Genomic DNA, 19,832 nt, shown 5'->3' with positions numbered 1-19,832 from the left:
CAAAACCATTTTCCTTAATCTAGCAAGCAATAGCAGTGATTAGCTGCCCACCCATGGTGCGCTCCCAATAAGAGGAGAGTACCTCAGGAGAACCTAGAGTGCGTTAGATAGTACCAGCCCATTTATGGCACTAGCTAATGCACTACGTCTCCTCGAGAAAGAGACTTACCCCTAGCCGGTAAGCCCCTCTCCCACTAAGGGACTCCGCAATCATTGAAGAGTTTACCTCATGATACATATATATCTTAAGTATCTAAATACGTTTTTGATCACCGAGTTCGAATAAGAGAGCCGTCCCCCAATACCCATGGAAGGACCTGAACCTCATTCTCTTCGGTACCCTGTCATGCATCTAATGCAATCTTTCAAAATCAGTTCCATTTACATTCGTATCTCAAAACCAATATTCATATTCATTATCTTATCAAACACGGAAGTGGAACAACCAAGAGTCATATCGCCACAAAGCAGAGGGATTCCCAATCAATGTCACCTCCCAGACGAGCGGTCAGGAGTACGTCCCTGAGCCTCGAACTGGAGGCACGAGCACCAATGGCCATCAAGTGAAGCACTCTACTCCCACAGGTCTCATGACTAGTGTCGCCCACCTCACCGGTCTCACACGGGTCACACCCGTGTCCACATGTCATCCTACCCTCAATGGCTACGTGCCCGTAGGTTGACATACTCCGCAGTCGGGTACATACAAGAAAATCCCAGTAGTTCACAATCATCGTAAAATCAGTTCGAAAACATTTCTCATATCGCATCAAAACATTTCAAGCATATTTCAGTTCATCACATAAATCGAGTTTCATGCTACCTAAACTCTAGTTATAATGGCGCATATATAACTGTATAATCTAGCATATTCATTATCTATAAAACTATGCTAGATAAAGGATTCAGAACCCCTACCTCAGTCCTTGCATAACCAAAGACCTCCCGCCTACCAGACGACCAAATTCCTCCTCATTCGCATACTCTGGGATAAGGAAGAATAACCAAAATCGAAAAGAAACATTAGGTTCTAAACGAAGAACCTTGCACGACAAAAACGATAAATAAAACAAAACGATGAAAACTCAAAAGCAAATTCGCTATCTTCGGAAGACTTCAAGTGTCTATCGAATCGATCTCTAACTTTCATAACCAAGTCCATTGAATACTTGAAATGCATAGAAACCAACTAACCAATTTTCCAAAAACTCTATTTTTCATTTTAGAGTCTTCATAAGCTGACAAATCATATAATGAACTTTATAATATAAATCTATAACCGAAATTGTCCATTTATATGAAATACGACAAAATTTGGGTAACAATCTCTATTCCAATTCATTTCCAAAACTAGTCCAAATCTGAAATTCGAGCCGTAAAATAATTCGGCAGCACCCCGTCTATATACGGACACCCCAAAATAGTTCATAACATACTAAACATGATCCTGAACATTAATCATTCGACGAAACTAAAGAATAACTGCTCCAAATCATGAACCCAAAAGAAACTAGTACAACTATATTGTTATCGAAATAACCATCATAAATCCACCAAATACGGACGAAATTGAGAATTCTAAACGGATAGATATGTAGAACAAGTCGAGTGGGATTACCTGGAAGAAGTTTCACTGAATTCCGACAAACCATCACGAAGAAATCGACGAAAGAATTTCATAGCCGCTGAACCCTAAATTTCTTTCACTTCCCACGGCTAAGTCTCAATGCTGTTTATTGATTCTCAAATCAATTTGGGACAAAGATGGAAAGGAGAATAAAAGGTGGGGTGAGATAGATGGAAATTGGGACGGCACGTGTATAAGCATGCAGTGACTAGGTATGGGTTGGTTTTCTTTGAAAGTAATTAAATATTATTATAAGCCAACATTTGGGTCAATCCATTTACAAATTTTATTAACCAATCAATTTAAAAATCCACATGCTTACAAACCCACCGGGCAAACACCATTTTCAGAATCTGCCATATTTACAGTTTGGTCCCTGGTTTTTCCATGTTCGCAAAATACCCCCTAATTTGTCCTCTTTGTTGTTTAACCCTTCTTTTGATTTGATCTAAATGTCAAATAGCCCCTAAACCAACCTTTTAAAACACGGGATGTTACAGTACCTTGTCTTCATATGTGTCCACCATGCACATACTTTCAGAAGGGAATGCAACTATCAATGCACACTTACAATTTCTACCCGTAGATATTGTTTTCATTGCTTATTTGCTTACATGTTATTCATATTCTTACACTACATAGAGAATTGAGTATCGGTTGGATGCCAATTACTTTAAATTCAACCATAGACTAAAGCCTACCATAGTATACATATCGCCTTTAAACATGTAAAATGTTCAATGAAAACGTTGTGTTATAGGCACGGGTATGGGTAGTACTTCAAGCAATCAAGAACATATCTCTTAGACCAAATCAAACAGATAGCCTTTATTGATCAAGAGCGTATACATAGTTGTGAATGCGTTTTAAGGTGGGTGTTCCCAATCCGTACACAACTACTTTTTGTTTTTTTTTTCTTTTTGTTGAAGACCATACACAATTACTTGGAGAATCAACATTCTAGTTCAATCCACATACAAAAACATAGTTGATGTCAAAATATTTCAATCTGGTATAAGTCAGAATAACGGATCCGTGATGCTGGATCCCGTTGTAATTGATGAGACTGATACGTTGAATCCCTTACGATCAATCCTGCTTGCGCTCCTGCTCATTTGAACCTAGCAGAAAACTTGCAAAAGAGCTTGAAAATCTCTCCGACGCTCAAGACAGTCAAATTGTCCTTGGAGTTTCAAGAATTGAGTATTAAGTGAACCTTGGCGTTCTTACCTTCTTCGAGGCAAGTTGATGAACTTTTATAAACTGTGTTTGATTGATTGTTGTTAGGCGGCGTGATTGAGTCGGTCGAGATCCACCGTGTTGGATTCAAATTACTTTTTTGTAGTTAGAAGATAATAAGGTTTCCTTTTGAAGTTATACAGTATATTTGATATTTACGAGTTCATCTGTTCGAGGATCCTTAATAGATTTGTCTCCGAGTTCGTAGATTCTTTAGGAAATGTTTCCTCTTTGGAAGACTTTTGAAGTCCAAGTTAATTAAATATTTAAGATCCTCACTAACTGAGATCATTGATTCGATGCGGGATTAAGTCGGTAAATTTTAGGCACGCTTCTTCCTCCCTGTGTTTCGGGATTAAGGTAAGGAGTTTGCTTACGTGAACCCCATAGTCTTCTTGTAAATCCAAGGGGCAAACCTAGTTGCATTTGAGTTAGGGCAAGGTTTAAGACGACCAGGACAATCATGCCGACCGTCCAATTATGAGCTTGAGTGACAGTCCTCCTTCGGATTCAACCTCCCTGCTGACTTGACGCGAGTTGACCCACAGACTTTCAGTCTTTTCTTGGCTCCTTGACCTCATTCAACTGGTGACGATTTTTTGGATCATCACATACCACTAACTTTAGCTTCAACATGAATGATTCTGGAATCATGAAAACCTCCTACATTTGGATTCATCAAAATTAACTTGGATTTCTCGTTTAAATCAGTAATTGAGTGTGCAAATATAAGGTTAATAACTAGATATCAAGGCCAACATAGGCCCAAAGCCACCAAATCAGTGGCTTTGGCCCCAAGCTCCGAGGGGAGTTATCAAGGCACAAAATTTGAAAAATATATAATAAAACAGAAGTGTTTTATGTTGATTTGGACAAACCTCATTTTTTAATAAAAGATATTGTCTAGCAGCTCTTCCCAAAATTTATAATATAGTCTTTCGATTTAAAAACTGTAGGGAAATCATTGTACGGTCTAGATTAAGTTAAATTTCTTTCCGTACCCAATTGATTTCTTTCCCTAGCCCATCAAAAAATTCCCTCCCTACTCAACTATTTCTTTCTCTACCCAATTGTTTCTTTCCCTAGCCCATCAATGTACGGTCCAGCTTATTAAGTTAAACTTTTTTCATACTCAATTGTTTTTTTTTCCTAGTCCATGGGTTTCTTTCCTACTTCATCTTTTACTAAATCGACCTCGCTTCAGCCATCTTCGCTTAAATCGATCTCCTTCGACAATCTCTCATGTATTTAAACTTCGTAAATTTTTGTCTTTCTGATTTTATCTTGAGAAAATTTTGTAGTTCGAGATTGATTTCTAAAATAGTTCATCAATCTAGAACGATAATGCACTCTATTAAATCAATCTAGTTAAAGTACTTGACAAAACTTTCGTCTGCACGGGCTATACCTTAGTTTATATATAAAAAGAAAAGCAAATTTATTATATGAAACACTTTTTGCCTAGTTGGTAAGCTATAGTTGGGTCATGAGCCCATGAACGTATCTTCGCTTCTAGTTTTATTTTTTCTTTCAATGCCTACAATTTAGTACTTTATTTTTTCTTCCAATGCTTACGATTTAATACTTGATCCACCTTTATCTATTTCACAAAATTCTTTTAATTTATTAATAAATTTCAAGATTAAATTTATTTTTGGTAAGTAAAATTTTTTTTTTGAGTAAAACCAGAATTTTCATTCATACAAAGAAATTTAATCCAATACATTACATGGTTTGAGAGTTTTGACTCATTTGAGTACAACATGGATTTACTAAAGTAAATTACAACATGAAACTTATAAAAGTAAAGACATCGTGAAGGGAAAAAGGTATAATATTGCAAAACTAAAAGACCCCAAAGGTTACAAATAAAAAGATCCTAAAAATCACGAATGAGAAGACCCTAAAGATCGTGAACGTTATTATACTTAACTAAGAAGGATGATCCAAGTAGAGACGAATGACGTTTGCATCAAAAACACCACCAAGTTTTTCGGAGGAGAATTATGAATGTCACTAGAAACATTGACATTTGATTTTAAAGATGAAGATTGAGTTATTTCATAACTTTTATCTTCTTCGTTTAAAAAAAAATCAATCAACGAATCTTCGTTGAAAACTCAATCAACTTTGTTGTATGATGCTCATCTTTCTTTCCTTTATGTAAGACATCTTCAATTTGGTGAATTTGAAGAAAAAGAACCTCATGAAGATATATATCAAGTAATTGATGAAAATCGTAGTTTTTGTTGTCAAATAAAATATTTTTCGCTATTGATATGAAGATATATATAAACTTATTGCTGAAAATCGTAGTTTGTCATGTTAGCACCTAGTTTTTTCTAAAAAAATTGTATACAACTCAAATTTTCCATTGTTGATTATAATAATTTGTCTCTCTTTCATAATTAATAAGAAAACAGAAAAATTCGTATTTTTTAGCTTTGAAACAATTCATATTTGAAGTGCCACAGAAACCTAAAAACATTCAGAACACAAAATTATTTTGCAGTTGAAGTTTTCTTTTGGATACTCGTTTAGTTGTATATTTAGTCATTTCCAAACAATTTGACCTAAAAACTGATCGTAAAATACCAATGGATACAACACAGTAGAAAACTTTTTAAAGGTTAATAATAGTGTCTCAATAGAGGTTTTCAAGTTCATTATTCGGATGTCGAGGTCGATCCGCCCCCACACATAACATAACATTATAGGAGGGTGAAACTTTTCTTTTGTTTTGTGTAAATAGAAAAGTAAACACGTAATTGACGTTCTTGATCCTATATATTCTTATTGTGAGAATAGTCTCAAATGAGAAAAACATTATCTAGTAATTGAAAATATAATGTCTATGTCATATCCAAGTGATATATTTAAAAACCACAGTGTTCTACGTCACTAGAAAGAAACACACGTAAGGACGTATGAGAATTGTCCGACAAAAATGAAAATACTATCTATTTAGCAACATAGAATATAATGTCTAAACGAGACTTTAAAAAATTTCCTTGTCACAAACAATTTCTTCGTCAATGGATTGTAAATGGTTAATTAATGAATGCCATTCTTGTAAAACAAAAGAAATAAAAATCCATTGACAAGAAAAGAAATCTAAAAAAGATGAAAAAAAATAAAAGCAACCACAGCCCACAGGTGGAAAAATATCACATGATCATTGACTAATGTTGTTAAAGTTTGCAAAAATTGTCAAATAAAAGTCCAAACTATGAGTCACCTTTTCGCCTAATTACACCCGATTAATACAATCGTTGGATGATGTAAAAACCAGAGAAATAACAGCCAGTCTATAAAATCGACGACTTGGAAACAATAAAAACTATAGCCCCGAAGTACAGAATCATTGTTTTGTTGAATCAAAGACGAACCCCACAACTTGCGCATTATGTCTCGTGCCGGCCAGCCTTTCTTCTTGTTCTAAACATTTTCAGTGTCAAGACGACTTTCATTTCCTCCCTCTCTCTCTCTCTCTCTAAAAACTTTCTCTCTCTAAAATCAAAGACGTGAGTGAGCTGAAAGAAAATGGAAGATGATGAAGGAGAGGAGTATTTGTTTAAGGTAGTAATAATAGGAGATTCAGCTGTTGGTAAATCAAATTTATTATCTAGGTATGCAAGAAATGAATTCAATATGAATTCAAAAGCAACAATAGGAGTTGAGTTTCAAACACAAAGTATGGATATTGATGGTAAAGAAGTTAAAGCTCAGATTTGGGATACTGCTGGTCAAGAACGATTTAGGGCTGTTACTTCTGCTTATTATAGAGGAGCTGTTGGTGCCCTTATTGTTTATGATATCACTCGACGTACTACCTTTGAAAGTGTTGGTCGATGGCTTGATGAACTCAATAGTAAGTACCCACTATTACTAGTATTAGTAGTTCTTTATCTGTTGAAACCCTAAATCAAGTTTCAATTTTTTAAATTACCCATTGTTTGAATCTTGTGGTTTTGTTAGTTTAATGATGTATATTCTGTTTTGGATTATATAAGTTGTGATTTTGATTGGTTATTTAGATTGATAGGATTTCTTTAGATCTGAAAAAGATGTTATTATGATTCTGGATGTTTGCCAAAAAGAAAAGATTAGTTCTTTTATAGCAAAAAAAAAGTTGTTGGTTTAATCAGGCAAAATTTCTCCTTTGTGATTATGTGGAAGATTTGGGTTTTTTCTTCTGATTTCAGAGTAATTTGTTTCTTTTATGGATCTTTTCTGTAAGTAGAAATGCTTTTGTTGCATATGTGATTCCGAATGCGTCTGTTTTGTGAGGGTTTCCATGGGTCTTTATATAGTATTTGCTAATAACTACTTTGATGAGAAAGTGTAGTTGATGATCAATACTCTAATGTTATTCGAATGGTGGAAATTTCGTTCCCCTTAGTTGTAGGTATTTGTTCCATTTGTATTTGAACTGGCTGGGTATAGTGGTATACTAAGATACATCTGGCCGCTCCATCTAGGTGTCTCGTCGATAAAAAACAAAAATAGAAAAGATGAATTCGAATAACATCACCTACCAATAACTTGATTTTGGGATGATATACCGCATTTTGAGCTTGTAGGATCTTGTGTTACTTCGGTCTTCGTATATGGTGTGTCCTTGAAAGGAAATAAACTTTAGCGTATTGATCACATGATTTACTTCTATGGAACCTTATTTACCAACTAAATGATGACTTTTTATTTGAAGTCGAGAGATACCCCACTCTCCGAATGGGACTATTGCTACTAGTTGCTTGCCCATGACCCACTTAGAAAGTTTCCCACCACCTTACTACCACCAGGTGGTTACTAAATACTATATAAAGATGTTTGGTGAATCTAAAAGGATTGGTAAAAAGATGCGGGTAACACCAAATGTTACTAGATACTCGATCCCCCTTGTGTACCGTTTACTGTACTTGGATTCCCCCTACCATTTTGGGGCATTTTTGTGATCCAGTTACTCAAAATTTGGCGTACCGAAATGATCAACCTCGATTAGCCCATTTTCTTTATAAAAGTGTATCAGCTAAACTAGAGTACTTAACTACAACTTTTACTATTCGATTAACCCAATTTCTTTATAAAAATGTATCAACTTAACTAAAGTACTTGACTACAATTTTACTAGTAAACTAGTTAAGATTTTAAGTTAATGGATATAGAATCGCTGAAACTGTGTGCATGTATTATATATGCATCATGAAAAAGTAGATATTGTCTAGCAATATAGTGTATAGTGTACGTAAATTGAAATATCATCTACATACTTACATGGCAGCGTTGGCGTGCTATATACTTACATGTAGTATATCACATACAATATCACCTACCACCGCGATCTGTCTCCATGTATCATTGGTTGAAATATCAGCTTACTTTAGTGTATGAATTAATTTTTAACCGCTATTTCAGTTGCCTTAAAGAATCCTAGATTCTCGTATTTTTGTGGAGAACCCTATGGAAGTGTAGCTGGTTGAAATCAACTTAGTTCTTTAACGTGTGACTTTTTCCTTGATCAGTACTAAAATCATGTGATTTGTGATGGGTCCTAATGATCAAAACTCAAAAATGCTATATGAACGTTGTACCTCGACCTTAATTCAGCAACGTGTGTGTTTGACTCTAAACATACCAATTTGGATACTTGACAATATGAATCATGCCATGTTATTTACAATTAGACTAGAATATGAGGTAATATACACTTCACACGAAGTAACAAGATAGTTTTTTAGGGATGGGTGTTATGCTGTTGATAAGTTCAGAAGTTTTGGTTGAATTTTGTATTTCTGGACATACGCTAGTATAGCTTTTACTGAAACAAAGTCAACCTAGACACTTGGGCAATAATAGTGTGATTATAGCATGTGAAATTAATAAGTTTTGTGATTGTTATTGTTTCGGTTTTCTTTTGTAACAGTTCCATTCTTGATTAAGTTTCTTAAAATACTTCCAATTTTATCCCAATTTAAGCATAACATCTGTGGAAATATTGTGCAGTACATTCTGATTCAACTATAGCAAGGATTTTAGTAGGAAACAAGTGTGATTTGACAAACATCAGAGATGTAAGTGTTGAAGAAGGCAAAAGCTTAGCAGAAGCAGAAGGGTTGTTTTTCATGGAGACATCAGCGCTTGATTCAACAAACGTTCGAATAGCTTTTGAGATGGTAATTCGAGAAATATACAACAATGTAAGCCGTAAAGTCTTGAATTCTGATTCTTACAAAGCCGAATTATCAACGAATCGAGTGAGTCTCATTGATGATGGATCAAAGCAAACTCAGAGCAAATATTCTTGTTGTTGAAGATAACTTCCAGTTTTCACTAGCCGAATTGAGGTTCGTCAGGTTAATTTGCCCTTGATTTTGTTGGTTTTATTGATGGAATTGTTCTTCAGATTTTTATTTGGATAACAAATATGATAATAGGAAGTGTTTTTGATATTTGAGAAGAAAATATTATTCCCTTGGGACCCAAAGAAAAGAGAGAAGCGATTAATATTTATATGAAATAAAGTTTATAAAAGTTTTATGACTATAAAGTTTTTTCAATCGAGAATACTGAAAAATTCACTTCATTCTGTTTTCATGGTTAAATGAAATTGTTTTGATTGGTTGATATAATACCAATATGGTATCACGGGTACACGACATTTTGGTGCGACACCCCCTCTTAAAGCTCACGTGGAAGCAATTTAATAGTAAAACTATCCCGGAGACCGGAGTTAATAGATGAATTTTAGGCACCCTACTGTGGCCTTAACCCTGGAGGGTTTGTACTTCAGGAACAGATGGATTTTCGGCCTCCTAAGATGAGCTAAGGGGCTTTATATGGACTTTAGAGCCCAAGATGTTTTAATTTGGGGTTATAGTAATCACTCAATTCATAATGTATTCCATATTATATTTATGATGCATCGATGTTGTGATAGTCCCACATCGCTCACGAGAGTGTTCGGAGCTTGGGATATAGGTGTATGCTCAAGCTTGGTAAGTGTCGAGGCCTTTTGGGGGAGCTGGGAGTGCTCTCGCCACGAACAAAACATCCTACCATCTGTGCGAGGGTGGTGGCGAAAGGGAGGAAAATATCGGTAACTGCTGGGCTTCGGGCGTCACAAGTGGTATCAGAGTCGAGGACGGCTCTTCGTTGAGGGTGGGGGGATTGTGATAGTCCCACATCGCTCACGAGAGTGTCGCCGCCTGGGCTACAGGTGTATGCTCAAGCTCGGTAAGTGCCGAGGCCTTTTGGGGGAGCTGGGAGTGCTCTTGCCACGAACAAAACCTCCTACCATCCGTGCGAGGGTGGTGGCGAACGGGAGGACAATATCAATAACTGCCGGGCTTGGGGCGAAAGGGAGGATAATATCGGTATCACTGGTGGGTCATTCCCCGTGAAAGTTTTTCTAAAAAAGTTTGCCCTACATACCCGAATCAGTTTTAGTACTTTGTCCAACGTTAAAAAAGAAAAAACTTGTATCAAGGGTGGGAGTCCATGTACAAAAAAAATATCCTGTCATCCGTTGGCATCCGAAGCGTAAATATCTTCTTTGTTTTTACCAGCATATATGGATTTAGATTTATTTTTAGAGAAAGCACAACTATAACAACATTTACTTAATTTGTTAAAATCAGATTTGTACAATTTGAACATTAGTCCTTCCAATTAGAGCAGTAATAACTGTTCCCATAATGTTATTAGACTATTGTGTCCCATGTAAAAGATCTTTTCTTTTCATACCTCCCTAAAGACATTGAAGAAGGTATAGCCTTAAACTCACCTTACCCCATATGTAAACTCACCTTAAGCTATATATCAAGACCAATTTGTATACCCTAAAACTAGTTTACTACCTATATCCATGGCAAAGAAGGTAACAAAAAGCATGAAGTTAGAATTGCAGAAACAGAGTTCTTATATTTATGTATTTCCATGTTTTGATCTTTAAATGATGGTTTTCCCTTATCTCGTTTCTCAAGCACCGAACGAGTTAACAGTTTTTCTTGATTTCTTCTTCTTATGTACGATCCACGTAATAACTTCCAACAAAATAGCAATTGCAAGCAACACGAAGAGCAAAATGATGTAAGCCGTTGTCCATTTCGAAGGTGGGTTCAAGATGTTTAGACCTTTAAACACATTTACAATGCCAAGAATGACGACAATGTATCCTACTCCATGATGGTAGAAATTCCAATAATGTCTATATTTGTGATCCTTACTCGGTCTTATAAACAACGCGAAACACTACAAAAAAATCAAATCATAATGAACCCATTTAGTGATATCCTTGATGAACTTCAAGAGAGAAACTTTAGAAGAGCATTTATTTTATAAATCGAAAAGACGGATTCCTCTCATGTTAAAGCAAGAAAAAGAACAATGACTTGCCACAACGAGAAACAAGTAAAGAAAAGATTTAAGAAGAAATACCTGCAAGGTTGCAAGGGCGAATAGAGTGATCCCAATGTAACGATGTTTAGTGAATTGAATACCCTCTGATTCGCTCCCAAGTTTCAAACCTGTTCCCCAACCAACAACTCCAATGACATAAGCTGAGACTTGGCAGAATATGTGAAGATAAAACCAAGCCGGATTTGCAGACTCGAATGCCCTTAAATACCGAGCGATTATAGTTCCAACGGGAAACATAATTCCCCAACTCACAGCACTCAAAATTCCATGGATCTACAAGGAAACCATCTATAACTTGTCAAGAAAATGGTAAAGACAAGAATGTACAAAGAGTAGTTCGAAAACAAGAAAAATGACTAGTGTATAACATAATCATCATGTAGTTAAATTTATGAATTGTAAATGACTCGAATAGAATTGACATGCTAGAAATAAGCCATACAACTTCGAAACGTTTATGGGGTATTTGAGAGAGATACATATGTTATCAAATCGAAAACACCAAAGCAGACAGTGTCACAAGCAACTCAGATAGCTGAGGGCCTGAGGCAACATAACAAAATAGCACGTGATTAACACAATAGTCTCAGTTTCGATGTGGTAACATTACGTGTTATAGATAAACAATCCGACACCTATGGAATGTTGAACCGTCGAAGAATGGTGCTCATCCACCATGGTAGGTATTTCTAGAATTGCAACAAACTAAATACAAATTTAAAACAATCTAAAATAGAAAAGAAGAATCAACTTACAATTCCACTTCTAATCTTTGAATCTCCAGTATCAACAACAACAATAGTAGTAGTATTACTATGTCCACTAACCAAAACAAGCTTTCCTTTAGAATTCAAATTCTCAGGTTTCATATCATGAATATTTGGATTCCCATCTGTAACAGATGTTCCAACTTGCCAAACTTGATTAACAACTGTCCCCAAATTCTTTGGCAAAATCATTTTAGCATAAATTCTCATTAACCCATTAACAAATTCAGCTTCCATATCTTTTACCTCAAAATCAATCTTTGATTCTTCAACCATTTCATATGAACTCACATTAAATGTTTTCACATTCATTTTCCCATTTTCACCCATGAAAGCAATTAAAGATTGAGATCCAATCATACCAACAGAAGTTGGATTAATTGCCCAAGCTACCCATCCATTAGGTTTAACAGGAGGTGCAAGAAAAACTAAATCTAGGGTTGAATTTGATGAATCAAAATTGTAATGAATATATGAATTTAAGTAAGGAAGATCATTACAATTTTCATATACTCTATTTTTTGTAAATGTTTGAGATGTACAAGTAAGAGAGTAAGAGAATTGAAATTGTTGGAAAAGGAGGAGAAGAAGAAGAAAACCTAGAGAGAAAGTAAGAGAATAAGAAGAAAACCCCATTGATGAATTTGAGTTCATAATTTGAAGAAAAAGAAAAGGGTATTTGTAGTTAGAGAAAGTCCAAATTGTGTGTTTTGTTAAGTTGTTTGGGTAATTCTAGTTGTGGAAAAATCACTAAATTTAGTGAGTTTGAAGGTGATTCCGTGTAAATCTCAATATATACTAACTAATCAGCAGAAGAAGCCAGAAGGAATGTTGGAGGTAATTCTGTAATTTAGTTAAGAAATGGGGGTAAGAGTTTAGGTGAATATTCCTAGTACGTTATGGAAAGCACGTCTATAAGTAACTGATTATTTGGTTGACTTTATTACTTAATAATTTGCTTGGGCACCTCCGTCTCTGCTATTATTTTCTGTTGAGTTGCTGTGGGCCATGTTTATTAGTATAAGGTCCATCATTTGACATGTTTGAGTTTGGTGGTTGCTACTTGCATGAACGCTTACTATAGGCTCACTAGTTTAAAGGGAGCCCAAAATTTCTCACATTGGAAGGATTATTATTTTGAGACTCTCGCGAAAACCCTTTTCTATCTCTAATTCTCTACCCATTGCAGCCACCACCGCCAATAACCACCATCATCTCGTCGTACCACAAACTTTATATCTCTTGTTCATTGTTGTCATGTTCAACTCTATTGTCTGTCTCTCGATGATCTCGAACTCGCAATACCTATCTTGCTCATCGAAGGTTTCAGATACGAGGGAGATAAACAGTGAGAAAGATGTTAGCAGAATAAAGCTAGCAAACACAACCTAAAACACTTATTTTGATGGATATAAAGGCTATCAAACACAAACTTACTTTTCTCAAGTTATTTTTTCTATCCAAAGGAAAAAAAAAGAAGGTGCCTTTAGGTCATGTGAGGCCTGAGGATTAGACTGCCTAGCCGGGGCCTTTATCCACTATTTGGAAGGCCCAGCCCATTACGGCCAGAATGTTATATTTTGTTGTCACTATAAATAGTGAAACATTTTCTTTTCATCTTCTCTCCTTTTAGGTATTAGGGTTTAGGTTAGAGAGAGAAACGAGGAGAAAAGCTTCGCCGAAACCCTACTTTGTAAGTAGTCATCTTTCTCTCTAATCTTATGCAGTTTTGTATGTTTGTTTTTGAAATTTTTTGTTTATTCTATCGATATACAGCTTCTTTGATCTTTATTTTGTTTAAATCCTTCACTGAAGTTAATTACATATTCATTTAGCATGTTCACGCTTGAGTTTTTAAGTTTCAGAACATTTCCTCATTTTTTCAAGGCATTAAGCTGTTTAGGGTTCGCCATTTAGAATTTTGACTAACTTTTCTTTCTTAGAGCTAAGCCTTTTAAATGCTATAATGGGGTGTTAAGATGAAATTGTGTTTTTGGTTAATGATAACTGGTCAACAACTGTGAGCATTTCACTCTAGAAAAGAAACCCTAGTTGGTATGTAGTATCAGGTGTCTCTCTCTAATGTGGAGAGCGGGGATCGATCCTTGGTGATGAGGTTATTGCCTCCTCTTTAAAACTTCACTGACATTTGCCAAAAAAATAACATTGGATTCACAAAGGGTAGATATGTTCTTTCAATTAGTTCATAGAAATTTGTAGATTAGTATGGGTAGTGGCATTCTTTTGAGTGATTAATACTCTCCATCTAACTGTTAAAAAAATCGTGCCTTGGTTTCAGTTGTGCTATGTGAACGTGGCAAGTTAATCATTTCGTAACGTGGTATGTAGGAAGTTCGTTCTTGCCGATTTCTTGTATTGGATTTTGTCCAAAAAACAACCGTGAAAAAAGAGAATGAGTATATTTTGAAAAAATATATCTGGCTGGTTTGTTATTATTTCATTGATGGTTTTAAAAATTTGTTTGATATAGAAAATCACAAGTGAATGTTCTTATTATTTTTACATTGACTAAAACTGAATAGGAAGATCCTAATTAGAAATACAGGACTGAATTGTCGTCATCCTTCATATTTTGTGATTATCTACTGAAAAGGTCAGAGTAGTTATTACGTTCTTAAAGCATTAAGTCTTATGTGAGAACTGATGCGTATAAGCTTATTGTTTGATAATGCTTTACATGTTATATTTGTCTTACGTTTCCTGTTTTTTATACTGCAGAAACCATGGCTGTCCCTCTTCTTACCAAGAAGATTATCAAGAAGCGTGTCAAGCAGTTTAAGAGGCCACAAAGCGATCGAAAGATATGTGTGAAGGTACAATCTCTTACTAAGTTGTGTTGTCAGTAAATTTGTTTCTGCTTCAAGGTTTTTGTTTTTAAGGTCATAGCTTTATGTTCCTTTCTAAGTAGTTTTTAGTGTATGGAGAAAAACTATACATATCACACAATTGTTTTTATAGCTTTATGTTCCTTTCTAAGTAGTTATCTTACGCTAGGTAGTAGGTACTGGTTTATGACACCATTGGTATATTATTGTTTTACTCATTCAAATATTTATACAGAGAGAAGGATGGAAGAATCCTTATATTGAAAGAAGTTCATATATTTTCTTTACTACTTTCAGTGATTTTGGTGTTTGGGATGTTGTGTTGAATAAAATGTAATTTTTGCAGACAAACTGGCGTAGGCCAAAGGGTATTGACTCTCGTGTGAGGAGAAAATTCAAAGGAGTGACTCTTATGCCCAATATTGGTTACGGATCAGACAAGAAGACCCGACACTATCTCCCTAATGGGTTCAAGAAATTTGTGGTGCATAATGTGAAGGAGCTTGAACTATTGATGATGCACAACAGGTAATGTTTCTTTCGCTTTTTCTTGTTATCCCTTGGGGCCTTTAGGCCATGCCAACTAAATCTGGTTAAGCATCCTCGGCAAGCATGGTTTTATTGAATTTAAACCCATACAAATGAGCTTGGTCGAATGTGTGAACCGCTTACGATTATTATCTGATTACATAAACATCATATCTAAAAAAATCCATCTTAATGGAATCCTAATGATGCTTATATTGTTCTATACAGGACTTATTGTGCAGAAATTGCACACAACGTTTCAACTCGGAAGAGGAAGGACATTGTCGAGCGTGCTTCTCAGCTTGATGTTGTGGTGACTAACAAACTTGCTAGGTTGCGCAGCCAAGAGGATGAGTAAAAAGATGGTGTTGAACTTTGATTTCGTTTCAAACTTGGGGATTACAAATTTTGTTACAGGATTTACTTATGAAACTACTATGAAACTGATTTTTGAATGGCTTAATTCTCGTTGTTCATCAATTTTAGATAATTACCTTATGTAGTTGTTATAATGCTCTTTATTTTCGTTGTACTCTTCTGATGCCCTCTTTTGTGGAGAGAAGAATATTGTGAAATCCTTCCCCTGGTTGTGCCCGAACCATAGGATTTGAGTAGAAAAATCAATGGGTGGAACAAATTATTCTTGATCATGGTGTTGGACACAGATATTTTTTTTTTGATGAAGGTTTGGACACAGATATTGAGTATTGTGCTTGGTATAAGTTAGAGGCGCCTTAATTTTAAGTTCCAAAAAACTAATTTGCTTGTCTGTACTCATCTTCATCTTCAATCTTCTCCACTCTACCAGGGTTATTTTTTTCTCTCTTCCCCTCTCTCGAACTCCTCTTTCTTTCGAAGGTTGGGTTTTAGATAAAGCACAAACAAGAAAACCCCAAAAAGTGTTCAACCGTAAACCTCGTCGGAGTTGGGCTTAAAAATGATGTAACCGGATATGACGTTGTGTGAAGATTGAAGACGAATATTAGGGAGTAAATAATAAACATGTTAGTTTATAGACTTAAAATTTGAATGCTCTTACTTTATTAATAGATTAAATTCACCCAAATATGTTTCATTCCTCCTATCAAAAGTTTATTCTATGCCAAATTTGACAGATTAAAATCTTTATGCTCCCCACAATATTTTAGACGGCCAAGTCCTCCCCCTAGACCTCAACTGACAATAACAAACCAATTAATTTTGTGAAAAATATTTCTCTAAAATTCCATCACTCTAGAAGAGGAATTGTACAAAATCAACCTCAAGTTGGCATAACAGTGTAAACGATTACACCTATACAGACTTCCAATACAAATACTCTGCAGTATATAAGCTGATATAATACACCCGGCCAATTTTATACCGACTCCAAATCAAGAGGAAGAAAGAGAAGATGGGGAAAATGAATATTTGCTTGTCGTCGTTCATGTTATCTATTTTGATTCTATCGGCGATAGGTAAACTAGGTCATTTTTAAGATCTGCTTTTGTTAATTGTTTATATTCCCTGTTTTTCGTTTCTCGATCTGTGAATTCAGATCTGATTTAACCTAGATCTGAACTTGGTGTACTGAAAATTTGACCTTAGAGAGGACATTATACAATTTTAAATTTGGGATAAGATTGATGGATTAATTTGTTGATTTATTGTCTCAGTTTCAGCTAAGAAAACTGGTGATGTTACTGAGTTACAGATTGGTGTTAAGGTATGTTTGTCAATGATTAAGCATCCCTAATTTCATGTTCATTTGAAAGATTTCAAAAATGTTCCGTTTTGACGATTTATTGCAAGTTCTTGGTTGCAAGTTGCAAAATTTAGTTTATGAGATGATGGGTCTTTCCGGATTTGTAGTAATCCATTTGGTAAGAGACTTTTGTTTGGTGAGTTATGTGGTCGATTTCTCGTAACGATAATCTTCTCACTCTACCATCTGGATGACCTCACAGTTGATAACCAAGATTGTATGTAAATGTGTGTATTCATCTTTACCATATTGAGACAACTGTCTGATAAGCTAGGCAATCAAGAAGAAGGTCGAGTAGATACTTTGGTCTAGCGTTATAATTCTCATAATGGTTACGGGTTTGGAGCTTACTTAATACCCACATGTTCTTGTGACCATTGTAACAGAAAAATAAATGAATGATGTGCTTTTTGATAGACGATGATAGGAAATTACGTGTCTTCTACTGACTTCTCTCTTTGTGATTCGTTTTAACCTGGTATTTGTTCTCACAGTATAAGCCGAAGTCTTGCGAGATCCAGGCACGTAAGGGTGATAGGATCAAAGTACACTATCGGGTAAGCGACTAAGTTACTTACTTTACTTTATGAATAATGATATCAAAAAACTTGGTTTCATGATAATGTTATAATAGAAACAAAGTGGGACAATGGCATCTCAGTTCACTCGATTATTGCTCTGTTAGTTTATTCTTGTCTTGGTATTAAGCTGGTTCAAACGTGGCGATTGTTCAGTTTTACCTCATTAATTAATTTAATTTAATTTCCTTGTCGTCAAGTACAATTCAGATACTTTTTGAAGACATCCATAATAGTCGTCTGATTGACAAAGCTACGTCCACTGAAATTCTAGATGTGGATACAGAAGTCTGTCTTATTTGAACGGGATTTTGAGAATATCTCACCAAATGATGTTAGTCAAGATGCTCTTAACTTTTGATTATCCAGATTAGATTTCTGATTTTCTTGATTCCATAACCAAGCCTTTATGAGATTCACAGAAATAAAAATTCTGTATCTTGGTTGAGCAATTCAATTTCTGTAGCACTTTAACTAGACTTTTAGATGAATAGAATGTTCCTTCAAAACAACTACTATATTTGCTGGAGGTCATATCTGATGTATCTGCGCTTGCAAGCGTGGATACTGATCTATCTCTAGGGACAGGGTGCGGGTAACTTTCACCAAAATGGTGATAGGGTTATTATGGTACTTCTCCTCTGGTCCATCTATATTGGCAAAAAGATGAAATCCGTGAAAAGCTGGGCTTGCTTAGTGGGCATTACGTTTTTTTTGAGGTTCTGTTAACGGGGCATTTGAAATGAATGTTGCATGGTCGAGTTTTTACATGCGTTTAGTTGAGCATTTTTTCCAACAATGTTAAGCATTTTTCTTCGTATGCGTAAGATAAGTTTTACTCAATCGCCATGACTAGTATAAATCAAAACAATGAATTTGTTTAGTTTTGAAGATATTGGCTGTCATATCTGACACAAAGCTCTTACTTAACTAGCTTAATGCCCATGTTACATTTTTAATTTGATTCCGAATATCGCAGGGATCTCTTGTAGACGGAACTGTTTTCGATTCAAGTTTTGAAAGAGGTGACCCTATTGAATTTGAGCTTGGTGGCGGTCAAGTGATTAAAGGTGTGTTACAAACAAACGATACATTGACATTTTCTGTCATTAATCAATTTGTCTAATGAAGAACTGATAAATTGTGTTTTAGCAAGCCAAATTAATACTCATTTGATATGTTTGGTGGTTATGTTTTGGAATTGTGATTGACAAATCATCATGCAACTGTCCGCATTTGAATACTTCGTATATCTTGCAGGATGGGACCAGGGTCTCTTGAGTATGTGTGTGGGTGAGAAGCGTAAGTTGAAGATACCTGCGAAACTCGGATACGGTGCTCAGGGTTCGCCACCTACCATTCCAGGTAAGATCATTCTCATTCACTACTACAATTTTGAAACTTTATCAGTTTTTGAGTTTATATTATGTACCATTGCTCCTTATTTTGTTATCTGTATTTCGGCTTTGTGATCTCCCATCTGACTCATGTAAATTAGATAAAAAATGTCTATCCATTCCAAAAGCTGTAGTTCTAAGGCCTTCTTTGAAAAATCACAGGCGGAGCGACACTGATATTTGAAACTGAGCTTGTGGCTGTGAACGGTAAACCATCAGATTCCGAAGCAACAGAGGATCCTGAGAATGAATTATAGACAGTTTTCAGTTGTTCTTTTATTAGCTAAGTTGTTTTCAGGTTTAACGTTTATGTAGGCTCACATTCTAGTGGTCAAACTAGATTTGATATTTAAAGCGCGGGGACTCCAACGATAATGAAAACTTTTTTTTGGGGAAGTAACATGGAATAAACTATCAACATGGAAGTATTTTTGCCCAACATTCTTTCCAATGTTCAAACAGGTTTAAAAACTTATGTATAATTGCCAATCTCCCCATGAAGTGTTAAGTTTTTTTATCTTTTTGATGAGCATGAAGTGTTAAGTTAGTTGTATCCATGTTATGTTTAGATTTTTAGCTCATTTCAAATTGGGACGAAAACGCTCACAAGGATAACAAACCAATGTTGGCATCTCATAATCTTGTAAGATACTTATAAATTTGACAATGGAAACAAAGACTATCT

At 35.3% G+C, this 19,832-nt stretch overlaps 4 protein-coding genes across 4 annotated transcripts; 3 read left to right on the top strand and 1 right to left on the bottom strand.

The window, feature by feature from the left end:
- The first annotated feature begins 6,251 nt into the window (after positions 1 to 6,251).
- LOC147568963 (ras-related protein RABA5e-like) lies at positions 6,252 to 9,416 on the top strand. Its single transcript, XM_086655407.1, has 2 exons — positions 6,252 to 6,737; positions 8,873 to 9,416. Exons 1-2 carry the CDS (start codon positions 6,410 to 6,412, stop codon positions 9,178 to 9,180), a joined length of 636 nt encoding a protein of 211 aa, XP_086511533.1. The 5' UTR covers positions 6,252 to 6,409; the 3' UTR covers positions 9,181 to 9,416.
- Positions 9,417 to 10,473: 1,057 nt separating this feature from the next.
- On the bottom strand, positions 10,474 to 12,837 carry LOC147568962 (cytochrome b561 and DOMON domain-containing protein At3g25290-like). The gene is made up of 3 exons (XM_086655406.1): positions 12,043 to 12,837; positions 11,306 to 11,560; positions 10,474 to 11,119 (listed from the first exon to the last, which is right to left on the bottom strand). The coding sequence occupies exons 1-3, from the start codon at positions 12,706 to 12,708 to the stop codon at positions 10,847 to 10,849; spliced, it is 1,194 nt and encodes a 397-aa protein (XP_086511532.1). The 5' UTR covers positions 12,709 to 12,837; the 3' UTR covers positions 10,474 to 10,846.
- An 817-nt stretch (positions 12,838 to 13,654) lies between these two features.
- On the top strand, positions 13,655 to 15,924 carry LOC147568961 (large ribosomal subunit protein eL32z). Its single transcript, XM_086655404.1, has 4 exons — positions 13,655 to 13,747; positions 14,794 to 14,888; positions 15,247 to 15,428; positions 15,657 to 15,924. The coding sequence occupies exons 2-4, from the start codon at positions 14,799 to 14,801 to the stop codon at positions 15,784 to 15,786; spliced, it is 402 nt and encodes a 133-aa protein (XP_086511530.1). The 5' UTR covers positions 13,655 to 13,747; positions 14,794 to 14,798; the 3' UTR covers positions 15,787 to 15,924.
- Positions 15,925 to 16,564: 640 nt separating this feature from the next.
- Positions 16,565 to 19,586, top strand: LOC147568960 (FK506-binding protein 2-like). The gene is made up of 6 exons (XM_086655405.1): positions 16,565 to 16,885; positions 17,084 to 17,133; positions 17,667 to 17,729; positions 18,730 to 18,820; positions 19,011 to 19,115; positions 19,310 to 19,586. The coding sequence occupies exons 1-6, from the start codon at positions 16,822 to 16,824 to the stop codon at positions 19,402 to 19,404; spliced, it is 468 nt and encodes a 155-aa protein (XP_086511531.1). The 5' UTR covers positions 16,565 to 16,821; the 3' UTR covers positions 19,405 to 19,586.
- Positions 19,587 to 19,832: the final 246 nt, after the last annotated feature.

Source organism: Eschscholzia californica, unplaced genomic scaffold (assembly GCF_041429995.1).
Source record: "Eschscholzia californica isolate CP2 unplaced genomic scaffold, dmEscCali1.0.p SCAF_1, whole genome shotgun sequence".
Lineage (NCBI taxonomy): Eukaryota > Viridiplantae > Streptophyta > Magnoliopsida > Ranunculales > Papaveraceae > Eschscholzia > Eschscholzia californica.
This window is presented reverse-complemented; position numbering and strand designations above follow the sequence as displayed.

Excerpts from the sequence above, each read along its gene's own strand:
- LOC147568963 (XM_086655407.1), top strand. The coding sequence starts at position 6,410 with ATGGAAGATGATGAAGGAGAGGAGTATTTGTTTAAGGTAGTAATAATA. Across the intron at positions 6,738-8,872 it reads ATGGCTTGATGAACTCAATA|TACATTCTGATTCAACTATA; the intron begins GTAAGTACCCAC and ends AATATTGTGCAG.
- LOC147568962 (XM_086655406.1), bottom strand. The coding sequence starts at position 12,708 with ATGAACTCAAATTCATCAATGGGGTTTTCTTCTTATTCTCTTACTTTC. Across the intron at positions 11,561-12,042 it reads CAAAGATTAGAAGTGGAATT|ATCCATGGAATTTTGAGTGC; the intron begins GTAAGTTGATTC and ends GTTTCCTTGTAG. Across the intron at positions 11,120-11,305 it reads TCGCCCTTGCAACCTTGCAG|TGTTTCGCGTTGTTTATAAG; the intron begins GTATTTCTTCTT and ends ATTTTTTTGTAG.
- LOC147568961 (XM_086655404.1), top strand. The coding sequence starts at position 14,799 with ATGGCTGTCCCTCTTCTTACCAAGAAGATTATCAAGAAGCGTGTCAAG. Across the intron at positions 14,889-15,246 it reads ATCGAAAGATATGTGTGAAG|ACAAACTGGCGTAGGCCAAA; the intron begins GTACAATCTCTT and ends TAATTTTTGCAG. Across the intron at positions 15,429-15,656 it reads CTATTGATGATGCACAACAG|GACTTATTGTGCAGAAATTG; the intron begins GTAATGTTTCTT and ends TGTTCTATACAG.
- LOC147568960 (XM_086655405.1), top strand. The coding sequence starts at position 16,822 with ATGGGGAAAATGAATATTTGCTTGTCGTCGTTCATGTTATCTATTTTG. Across the intron at positions 16,886-17,083 it reads TTTGATTCTATCGGCGATAG|TTTCAGCTAAGAAAACTGGT; the intron begins GTAAACTAGGTC and ends TTATTGTCTCAG. Across the intron at positions 17,730-18,729 it reads GGATCAAAGTACACTATCGG|GGATCTCTTGTAGACGGAAC; the intron begins GTAAGCGACTAA and ends CGAATATCGCAG.